Source organism: Carlito syrichta, unplaced genomic scaffold, assembly GCF_000164805.1.
Source record: "Carlito syrichta isolate Samal-C Ts95f unplaced genomic scaffold, Tarsius_syrichta-2.0.1 Scaffold302298, whole genome shotgun sequence".
NCBI lineage: Eukaryota > Metazoa > Chordata > Mammalia > Primates > Tarsiidae > Carlito > Carlito syrichta.
Window position 1 is genome coordinate 17204 of NW_007246394.1, and position 12087 is coordinate 29290.

The 12087-nt window shown below is 38.0% G+C and overlaps 1 protein-coding gene across 1 annotated transcript in view; it reads left to right on the forward strand.

The window, feature by feature from the left end:
- The window catches only part of PCNX1 (pecanex homolog 1), a 141743-nt gene that overhangs the window by 15068 nt on the left and 114588 nt on the right, over window positions 1–12087 (forward strand). The window contains exons 5-6 of the mRNA XM_021711439.1: window positions 1118–2833; window positions 11364–11493. Of these exons, the coding sequence (XP_021567114.1) occupies window positions 1118–2833; window positions 11364–11493 (1846 nt within the window). The remainder of the gene's footprint in view (window positions 1–1117; window positions 2834–11363; window positions 11494–12087) is intronic.

Consider the following 12087-nt stretch of genomic DNA (forward strand, 5'->3'; position numbering starts at 1 on the left):
GTCTGCTTTTGTTATTGAGATTCTACTGGGGAAAATCTGACTTACTATAGAATCTGTTGTACTTTGCCTATGCATTTATGACAAATAAGACATGAATTTTTCTTTTTATTTAATTAATAGCAGGTTCAACCACCCTTGTCTGTCAAAATGTCTATTTAAAAAATCAGCTATTGTGCGGTTCGATTGTCAAGCTCTATTCCAAGATAAATTACAATGTTAGGTAGGTGGGTAGGTGCATTTATTTATATCTATATTTATATCTATATATTTACATACATAGTACATATGATAATTCAAGTCACAAATCATTATCATAAATGGAGAGTTAAAGGAATGGTCTTATAGATACAGAAAGATATGTATTTTTTCACAGGGTATTTTATAATTGCTATATCAGTAACAAAAGAGAAAATCAGTATTTTGCTCTGTAGTTGTTGTTGTTTTAACTGTTACAAACAAGATGTCTTTACATTTTTATATCATGTCTTGTTTGGGCATTGTTTGGCCTTTTGATTTTTTTTCTGTTTCTGATTTTTATAGGTCTTTATTGATTTGTAAAATAACCATTAGTTTTCCAAGTGGATTTTAATATTGTGTTAGTGAGATAAAATGATACCTTATTAAAATAACAATATTAAAATAACTTTTAATATTGTGCCAAGCAGTATATGTTATGAACTCAGTTATTCCTTACCTATGGCTCAGTCAGGTTAATACCACATTTCACAGATGAGAAAACAAGGTTCGGAGGGTAACCCAAGGTTACCAAGTTAGTAAGTTAGAGACAGAGCTTGCATAGAAATCCAGGTCCATTTTAAATGCAGTCCTCTGTAGCCTCTTATTTTATTGTTGATAGTCTATAGAACTTTATCTGAGGCCAGTTGAAAAACTCAAAGGTTTGGAAGTTCAGTTCATTCCATCAGTAGAATGCTTTCTTTGTGCAGCTGTGAAATGGAAACCAGCTCTTTGAAATGACTGGCCAACTCTTACTCAGTGAACTGCTCGAGAAATTGTTTATACTTGATTTACAGTATGTGGTGAGATTTTGCCATTGTTAAACAGTAGGACAGCAGACCCTACATTTGTTTTAACATTTCCAAATATGTGTTTGTAACAGACTTGGCCACAGATCGGAAGCTCTTTCGTCTGGTCTCCAATGACTCCTTCATCTCCATTCAACCTTCCTTATCCTCTTGTGGACAGGACTTACCGAGGGACTTCAGCGACAAAGTGAGCTTGCCAAGTCACAGCCACCACCACCATGTGGACCAGTCTCTATCTAGCGCCTGTGACACGGAAGTAGCCTCTCTCGTACCTTTACATTCACACTCTTACAGGAAGGAGCACCGGCCACGAGGGGTTCCACGGACTTCCAGCTCTGCTGTGGCCTTCCCAGACACGGCACTGAATGACTTCCCTCTTTATCAGCAGAGACGTGGGCTAGACCCAGTGAGCGAGTTGGAATCCTCTAAACCTCATTCTGGATCCAAAGAATCCTTGGTGGAAAATTCTTGTGTATCTGGGGAATTTCAGCTTGCTAGTGACTTGAAAAACAGTCCTTCTCAGCCACCCACAAAAAGTGGGAAGAGCAAACCTTTGAAAGCAGACAAGAGTGTGGACAGCCTGAGGAGTCTGAGCACACGGAGCAGTGCGTCCACTGAGAGCTACTGCAGTGGCACAGACCGTGATTCCAACAGCACAGTCAGCAGCTATAAGAGCGAGCAGACCAGCTCCACTCATGTCGAGGGCGCCCTGTCAGAGCACGACGAGTCTCCCAAGGCAGGAACTAAGGGTGACGGGAGGAGAGAACACTCTGCCGACCCTGCCGACCCAGAGGAGAAGGGCGGCTGTGCCAGGGACAGGAGGACTAGCAGCGAGAAAGCTGCCTTGGAAGGGAGTGCCAATAGCGGAGTCCCTGAGGCCAAGGACTCCAGCACCTCTGATGAGTCGCATGCCCAGAGAGGCCTCAGCACCTCTGCGTCTGAAGAAGCCAATAAAAATCCCCATGCAAACGAAGTCACATCCCAAGGCGTCAGGCCATCTGGGAATGCCACAGAGAACAGAGAGGAGCAGAGTGAGAAGTCAGCTAGCTCAGGGGACTCAAAAGTGTGTAAGGCTGTGGGTGGAAGGCAGAAGGAGGGGGACGTTCGGCCTAAATCTTCCAGCGTGATCCACCGGACAGCCTCTGCCCATAAGTCAGGCAGGCGGCGGACGGGGAAAAAACGGGCCAGCAGTTTCGATTCAAGTCGGCACAGGGACTATGTGTCCTTTCGTGGTGTTTCTGGCACCAAACCACACAGTGCTATCTTTTGTCACGATGAGGACTCCAGCGATCAGAGTGACCTGAGCCGGGCATCGAGTGTTCAGTCTGCTCACCAGTTCAACAGCGATAGCTCTTCCAGCACCACCTCTCACTCCTGCCAGTCTCCCGAGGGTAGGTACAGTGCTCTCAAGGCCAAACACAGTCATAAAGACAGGGGCACTGACTCTCAGCACTCTCACAGAGCCCATCTGGCTCCTGAAGGAGCTGGCAAAAAGCGGGCCCCGCGGCGGACTTCCAGCACACACAGCGCCAAGACCCGGGCCCGAGTTCTGAGCCTGGACAGTGGCACGGTGGCATGTCTGAATGGCTCCAGCAGGCTGATGGCCCCAGAGAACATCAAGCGCTTAACCACGTCCAAGTCGGACCTCGAGGCCAAAGAGGGGGAGGTGCTGGATGAGCTGTCTCTGTTGGGGCGGGCTTCCCAGTTGGAGACCGTCACTCGGTCTCGGAATAGCTTGCCGAGCCAGGGTGCCTTTGCTGAAGGGGAGGAGCAAGACGCAGGCGGTGGAGGTAAGTCACTGGAGGGAGGGGCTTCTCAGGTCTCTGCATGTGTGGGCACTGCTAAGATGAGCAATGCTCATTGAAATGTGCTTCTGTGAATATGCCCCCTACCCTGTGTTAGTAAAATCAGCTCTCTTGAATGGAGAAGGAGGTGGTTACCTTTAGGAAAGGTCTTGGTGTGAACACTAAAAAGTATCTTTTCAGTTGTAATATTTTAGTATATCAATTTGTTCTTGACGGTGTCTCCTTGTCTAAGCCAGTTACCACCTGTTAATGTTTTGCTAGGAATAACAAAAATTAGCCTCCTTTCTTTTACAACAAAGCGATAACAAAATATGTAATTTTATTAGGGCACCAGACCAGTTTGAGTGATTTCTTAGGCAGTGTGGCCACCGAGATTTAGGAGTTAGATTACTGGGAGCTTTCCAAAGATTACTTTAGCTCTGATTATGTACTTTGATAATTGTACCTTTTTGTTGTTGTTGTTCTGTGTCTTTGGTATTATTGTTTGGTTATTCAAGTTTCAGGCATTAAGGACATTTTATTTTTTTCTGTAGTTTCACACTTTTCTTAAAATTTATTAAATTGAGGTTTGTAGTTTGCGTCAACAGTTTGTATCCATTAATCGATGTAAGATGCTTCCTATGATAACAGTGATAGTGTTTTGGTTAAAGTAATAGCCTATTTATTTCAGGTTTAATGGGGAATCGTGCAAAATTATATGTGTTGTTGTCCTCTTTGTTTATTTCAGAGTCTTGCTATTTATTTCTGCGTAAACTAGTTTTTTCCTGATATTATGGAATTTGTTTGACTAGAATCAGAAGAATTAGGTCTTTTATCATTGGCACCTTTGCTTTTTTGGCCTCTACCCCCTTCCCTTTCTTTATGCTCATGTCTTTTGTTTTAAAGTTTTTAGTTTGTCTGGTGTGGGAATGTTCAGTAATGCTTAAAAGTTAAGCTGGATTTTGTTTGTACAAATATTCTGAAACACATAAATGTGCCTTTTTTTGTAAGGAATTTTAATTTCATCCAGAATATTTTTAAAGTTCGTTTGTGGTCAACATTCTCTTGGGTTTTTTCCACCCTTTTGGTAAAGTTTCTAACTAAGATTAATTTGTAATGGGAATGTAAATAAATTATCTGTAGTCCCTAAGGAAAAAAGTCTATCAAACCTAAATATTGAGAACTAATTATATTGGAAACAGTTATAACCATTTGATGACAATATACTAATTAAGTTCCCTTGAGTCTTTGACCTGGATACCATTGTGTTTTTTTTAATAAAAAATATAAAATGTTCAAAGTGATTTCTTATACATACCCTATCAGATATGTTGGCAATGTGCAAGAAACCATTGGATTTTAAAATTTAGCTTACTTTTTAAAGTTGTTATAAAAATGAATTTTAAGAGTGAACATACTATGATAGAAACATATTGCTGTTTTGAATATTGTTGAAACACAAAAAATATATACAAAAGTATGTAATAAATCTATGTCTTTAGATTTAAAATGTCATTTTGTTTTTACAGGGAATGTGAGATGCTTTGTTTATTTTAGGAAGAGTTACATAGAAAGTATTATTTGCTTCTCAGTAAAGTTCTTTAATATAAGCTCTCATTTTTCTGGGTTATAGCTTTTGTTTGTATTCTTTTTAAAAAAAATAACCTTAAATGTTAAGAAGAAACAAATAATGAACTAAAAATTTCCATCTCCTTTGGCTCTGTGGGCTGTTGAAAAATATTTTTTGCCTAAGGAAGGCATTGCAAAAACTTTTTTTTTTTCCCTAAAGTCTGTATTCTTGGTGTGTTACTTCCCAGGGGACAAAAACTATTTTTATTAGTGCTTCATTGAATTTAGAATAAAAATAAGAGCAAAACTAAACCACACAAATGTGTTGGGGACTTATATTTAGTTGGTTTTTATCTAAATATTAAATATAGAAGTTTTGTTGGGGGTTTGTTTGGACTTTTTGGGAAGTTGGAGGTGGTGAGAGGGGATTTGTTTTGGCTCTCATTATTTGGAAATTACATAGAATCTTAAATACTTGTTAAAGATATTTGTTTGTATTACCATTATGTGGTACTATCCCATCTGACAATTTAGAGGAAATGTTTTTGGGCCATCCATTCTACCTTACACACTGCCTCCTAAAATGTGTTGATGGAATATGTCACTGCTTAACCATCCATATGCCTGTACATGGACCACAGGTAGAGCTCATCCTAATGAACTTGAAGGTGTTGATGCGTTCTCCAGCGATTTCTTTTCATTTTTAAGATGGTGGTGTTGGTAGTGCGGAGGATGGAATGTAGAAAATATACTCACAGTACTAAAATAAAATACTAAAATAGGAGTTAGTCTAGTTTGGTGACACGAGTCATCTAGCTTTGTTGGTAAGAGGGTGCCCCTGTAGTTGTGACTCTAGGAAAGGGATTTATAAGCCCCAGCTTTCTCATCTTGAAATGAGATGTATGGTAGTGTTTATCTCATAGGGTTGCTGTGAGGTTGAAGGAGTTAACACACAGAAGTGCTTAGAACAGGGCCTGTTGCAAAGTAAATGCCTTAATAGTGCTGCTTTCACTATTATCAAACAGGACAGTTCCCTATGCTATATGATGTGTCCTGTTCTTGTTAATTCAATGATATAAAATTAACCTCATTAATTCAGTGGTACAAAATTAAAATAGAAGAAAATGATTAAATATATAAATAAATTAGAGATATTCTAATTGTGCCATTGTGCAACTCAACAATAGTAAAAATAAAAATATCTGAATTCCTAGTTTCTTATATAACACCCACAGAAAAAACATTTTTTATTAATACCTAATTTAGTAACATGGGTTTCAACCTTATTTTGGCAGTAGTAGCTAACATATCTTTTTATATTCAGTCACATAACAGTGATAGTTTTCACATACTCTTTCATATTCATCAAGTATTTTGGTTAAAATTGGATTTCACCAATGATGATCTACAATTTCTTAGGCTGGAAAAATGTTTTAAGTTCAAACTAAGGCATTTTCTCTTGCACTCTTGTTTTGTACTTAATTTTTTAAAAAATTATAAGGCATATCTTTAAGAATTTATAACTAATATTTTAAGAATAAAAAGTGTACCGAATTATATATGATAGAAAAATGTCCTATGTTTTCTAGCCTGTATTACTTTTAATACAGTAGTTTGCTTTTGGGCTACTTAAGTTTATTTCCTGTCTGATTTGATACTATTATTATAGCATATTTTCTATATCAGTTATTGGAATACAAGGACTAGCCAGAGTGGAGAAGTTTGTGTTTACTTAATATTCTTTGTACTTTTTTCTGAATTGCTTAACCTTTACTTCTCTGCAAAAATTGTTTTAATTATAATGTTTGGGTCACTATTGTGTAAGTGTGAAGTAGAATCCTATTCAAATGTTGTGTTAGGAACCAAAGGTAATTTTTAAAGGAATAATTAAAGAAAAGTAAAATCTTTTCAATCAGCAATTTATGAGGGTTCGTGCTACACACATAAATGGAAGTTCTGTTATTTTGTGGACAAATATCATTGAACATTAAAAAGAAAAGATAAAGACCAATGAACAGACAGAAAATGTGCATTACAACTTTAGTGCTTTACTGAATAGAGAGACTCTGAAGTCTGCTCAGCTTACTTTTCCAATTTCCTAGTCCACATGGCAAGTGCAGCCAGTTCATAGGAGTGAGGCTGACCACAAGCAGGCTCTGTGGTGATGGCCGCCAAGCGGGAAACTCAGTGGTGTGTGGTTGCTAAACACAAGCAGTGTTCAAGGACATCATAGTATCATCACTTAATATGGTAGTATAGTATCATGCTGTAATAATTAAGAAAGATTATGTTTAGGCTCAATTGTGAAGAAAACCTAGAGGTATAAAATCACTTAGAAGAATGCTTAATTCAGAATTAATACTTAGAAATTGTTTAGTAGATTCTCATTGTTCTTTGGCCTCCTAGAAAATGACACTTTTGTATAAACATTTGTTTCTTCATTAGAACAAAATCTTTGCATGTTGATATTAGCCTTATTTTTGGCCAACACAGAAACTAAGAAATAGGAAAACTGTTTAGATAAAGTAGATTTCATGCTTAGATTAAGATTTTTTTTAAGAATGTTCTTGCAGTATTTTTGGAGTGTTTATTCATTTATTTATTCATTTCATTGCTTTGTTAAGTAAAATAGGTTTTATCTTGAAACATATTTCAGTGTATTTCAGAATTTTGCAGCTTTTATTTTCCTGAAATGTATATATACTTATTTGTTTTATACTTTTGTTGTCTTTCTTAAAATTTAATTTCCTAATACAGTTTTTGTTCTGATTTTTTTGAGGTAATAAACACATATTTTTATTCTCATAGTCTTCTCAGATTTACTCTTTTTTCTCCCACAATAAACATTGCTCACTGAAAAGAACAGTTTTCTTGAGCAATTTCCTGTAAGTTTGTATTAACTTATATAATTGCAATTGAGCCACTACAAGAACACAACCATAGCACATAATGACTGGCAAGTTACTTGCCACATATGATTCCTTCTACAAATCAGTCAGGTACATGATTGACATCAGTTTTTAAAGTGGCATCTCTATCTGCACTTACAGTTTTCCAGCTTTTGAGATAGAATTTGGACAACCCTCACCTCCTACCTTCCCAAACTTTGCTCTTTAGTGCATCCCAGCCATTCTGGAAGTGTATTCTTGCGTTTGATGCTTTCCGTGTTTTCATTCACAGAGTAAAACCAATGACAATCTGTTAGAGTAATACTCCCTATAAGAATAAGTAGTTGCATTAAAATAATGCAGTATAGAATGTGTAGGATTTTCTTAAGCTCACTGAGACTAATGGGAAGTAACTCCTGAGGTGGGAGGTGTATGTTTTGGATTCTCCTTTCTTTGTGCTCTTCAGAAATAGATGGACCACAGCCACTGAAAATGTCCGAGGATATTTGTGCCTTGTCCCTGAGTTGCCCTTAGACAGGTAGTAAGTGCTTAAATAGTAGTAATTGCATCAGGATACCAAAAACAAAAAGCTAAATTATCTGAAAGTCCCTCTTAAACTGATTATGATAATAAACTCAGTCTTCTGAAGTCTTTTTATTTTTAACCCACATAGAGAAATGGTTAGAAAGTCAATACTGTTGTAATCTTGAAAAAAAATACAAAAAAAGTACATTAAAAAATACACAGCTGTCTAAATATATGCTCTTGGAAGTATACAATATCTGTTTTTTTCATTCATGGTTTTTGAATCACTTGGATGTTTGTGATTTTTTTCTTCTTTAACTGCACATGCATAAAATTTAATTGTATCTAGAGTGCTAATTCTTTACTATGTGCATTTTATATTTTTACAAATGAACTAGTTAATTCCATTCTCTTTTGCCAGAAGATACTGGATTTTAAGCAGTGTCAAAATGTCAGCTTCAAAACCAGTTTTTAAAATACATTCTCCTTTCTGCCTGGTTCTCTAGTTAAGTTTTTTTTCTTTTTTTCCATAAAATTAAATGCTTCAGAAAGAGTTTATTACAATTGGGTTGTGGAAGTGAATTTTTATCAAGTATGATTGATTGCATATGATTATAGCAAATTATCTTAAGCTTTAAAGACCCATTTCCCTCTTTTGGTCTAATAGAACTGGACCCCCAATGGACTCTATTCCAAATAGCGATGTTCCGTAAATATCTCGTTCCCATGAGGGCATGGTTTAATCTTATTTACTGTGACCATAAATTATAGCATTTTCAGTTGAATGTGGGATCCTAGTTACTGTTAAAGCAGTTGCCATAGTTAGCATTTTGAACAACTTAATGCCCTGAATATTACAAAGGAAAACAGACAGTAATCATAGTTTCACTTTAACGTTACTCAGTGGATGCCCAAACTTTCATCTTGATGTGATTCCAAGACTATTAAGAAGTAATGTAATATGTAGCTCTTTTGCAGATATTAATAACAAAATATAAATGGTGTATTATTAGCAGAAAAAATTGTTTTCTGAAGAAGCCAAAGAACATTTTGACTAAACATTTCTCCTGTTTCCCTTTGTCCTATTCTTAGCAGTCAGTGATCCATACTGCTTTTTTCTAAATCCTGAATAACTTTAGTATATATTATAGATAAATTATCTCTTGTAAGTTATGTTTGGATAAGCATTACTTTCCTAATTTGGTTGAAGCAGAATATCTGTAACTAGAGAGAACATTTGAAAGTTTCTTGCTAAAGTTAGATTGACTTGTAAATTGAGCATAATCATTTGTTATAAGCAGTAGTTTATAAATAATTTATATGGTTTGTAACAGCCATAGACTAGAAGTCTTCAATATAATATTTTCATAAATAAGTCTTGAATTGAGTTTTTAAATAGTGATTTAAATTTCATAACCTGATTTAACTATGCTGATGTCTGAGCACCGTTAGTAGGTGTACCAATTACTCAGCTGACTTTTCATTTCTTCCTTCAGCTGGCTGATTCTCATCTCTGCTTTGTTTTATTCTTCATCCAGTGACTTCCCTATCACTGTATATATTTTCTCCTTTGTGACAATGCTGATTGTATTTTCATTTCATTGGGGTCATGGCTATCAGGAATGGGCAAAGTATGCAGTGTGCCTATAGATGTGATAGCAGAAAGGCAGCCTTGATCTTCTTGATCAGTACTGCCCCGTGCCACTTGCTGTGATGATGAGAATGCTCAATATCTGCACTGTCCAGTAATAGTGGCCACTAGCTCCAACTACTAGTAATAGTAGCCACTTGCTCAGCTACTGAGCAGTTGAAATATGGCTAATGACTCTGAGGAACTGAATTTTCAATTATTTTGTTTATTTTAAAAATTTTATTTTAAAGATGTAGGATACAATTTGGTAGATAAGTGGTCATTGTACAGGCAAAGTTTTCCCCTTTGGTCCGCACTTTGCCTGACTTGAGATCAGGTACCCTTATTAATGTTATGTGCCCTGCCTTTCCCTCCCCAGCAGTGTCCTGCTACTGCCCATCCCTTTCTTATAGTATATTATGATTATTGTTCAGGGTCTGCTTACGTGTATGAACATATGGTACTTGGATTTTTGCTTGAGTTGGATTTTACTCTGTTGTACAGGTTGGAGTGCAGTGGCACACTCACAGCCCACCGCAGCCTCCACCTGCTGGGCTCAGGCGATCCTTCTGCCTCAGTCTCCCAAGTAGTTGGGACCACAGGCGTGTGCCACCATGCCTGGCTAGTTTTTTAATGTATTGTAGAGACGAGGTCTCACCATGTTGCCCAGGCTGATCTTGAACTCCTGGGCTCAGGCAATCCTCTCACCTCTGCCGCCCAAAGTGCAGGGATTACAGGCATGAGTTTGTAAAATTCAAGCTTGAATTTTAAATTTTACTTAATTCTAATTTAAGTTTAAATAGCCACATATAGTGAATGGGTACCATTTTGGACAGCATAGCACAGTTCTAGATGAACAGATTGAATCACAGCATTTGTTCTTATAGACTAATATGTTTGTATACATGAACTTTTACCTCACAAGTAACATCCTTTGCACATTTAAAGGAATTTGTGTTTGGAAAGAATGTTTCTTTACTAACTTGTTTTGTCTTTATTTATATTCAGCATGAACATACCTTTTCTCAAAATCAAAGTGATTCCCAAATATTTAGATCACACTAGGAAATGATTGTTTTATATTCAAATGGATGAAAATCACTTTTCATTTTGTTTCAGAAACCTTTTGGTCAATTTGTATGGTTTTGTAAAATCTGTGTGTCCTACTTAACCACTGTTGTGATGTTCTCCTTGTTGTATGCCTGGTTTTAATTTGCACTTTCTTTCTTCTATATTCAGCTGTGAGTTTGTATACTTGCCATTTTGCTTCTTAATGTAGGGGGGACTAGGACCATAACCAGGACGAGGACCAGGGCCAGGGCCAGGGCCAGGGCCAGGGGCATTGGGTTGAATGCAGTGTGGTGATAGTGGGTACTTGCAAGTCAAGTCTTTTGGTGCTGTGCTGGGCATTTAGCAACTAGCTGTGCAGAGGTTCATTTAATGCCACCACGACCATGGCATAAGGCCTGAGAGCAGCCTGCCCTCACTCCCTGGCATGGACAGTGGGGGACTACCTTGGCTGCTTTTACTGTCCTCATGCCAGGAAGACACGAATGCCCATTCCCTGTAGTAGACACTGACTAGCAAGTATTGTATGTACTCATAAAGCCGCCTTGACTAAAGAGGGAAGAGAGGATAAAAATGAGACTTTTAGGAAGAGATTGAATGCAACAAAGATCTTAAAAATGGGAGATTGAGGTTGAAGAGAGGATGGGGAGACCAGGTAATCGGATGAAACACTGTTTTTGGAGAAGCCGTTATCTGTAAATAAGCAGCGCATGCCTTGTGTGTGTCCTCGGACGGCGTCCACGGGAAGCAGTTCGGAGCGCTTAGCCCGGCGCCCGAGCTGGGGGGGTCAGGGAGGCAGCCCACTGCTCTTGTCCCTGCGAGGCCCTGTCTGACCCAGTCTGTCTTGATGCCGCAGCGCAGGCCAGCGAGGAGGCGGTGTCGTTTCGCCGTGAACGCAGCACGTTTAGGCGCCAGGCGGTGCGACGCCGCCACAATGCAGGCAGTAATCCTACCCCGCCTGCATTGCTCGTCGGATCACCCCTCAGGTACGGTACTCGTCCCCATGGAGTTCAGCATGCGTGTGCCAGGCCCAGTCACCTGCCCCTTGTGCGCACGGAGCTCCTTCTGGCTCTGCATGCGACCGAGAGCCATCGTGTATGCTCCGTGGTTCCTCTGGGACGGTGCGGTTGGGTCATCGCTTAGCGCGTTGGAGAAGTCTAAAGAGTAGCCCACAAGGCAGCTTCCTTTTATTTCCACTCCAAATTAATAATTAATGCAGTTTTCCCCCAACATCTTGATGGTATTTAATATGAACAAATTGCAAAACTGAGTGATGAATATCTATTACTGAGAAATAACAGATTCCTGCCGCTTGATAAGCCAGTTTAATTCTTTTATTTCATTAAAATAGGATGCATTTTATTTTATATTGTTTAAAACGTGATATGTTTTATTTCAGAATCACCAGGACCTAGTAAATGACACAGAACTAAATTATGTAATTTATGTAGAGTATGGTCAATTGGAGATATGTACATCTTTATTGAATTTCTCAACCTGTGTAGTGTATTAAACAAAAACATTTACATTTTTATTTTTTCCAATAGTTCCAAGTAAGAAAGCATCCATTCATAACATTA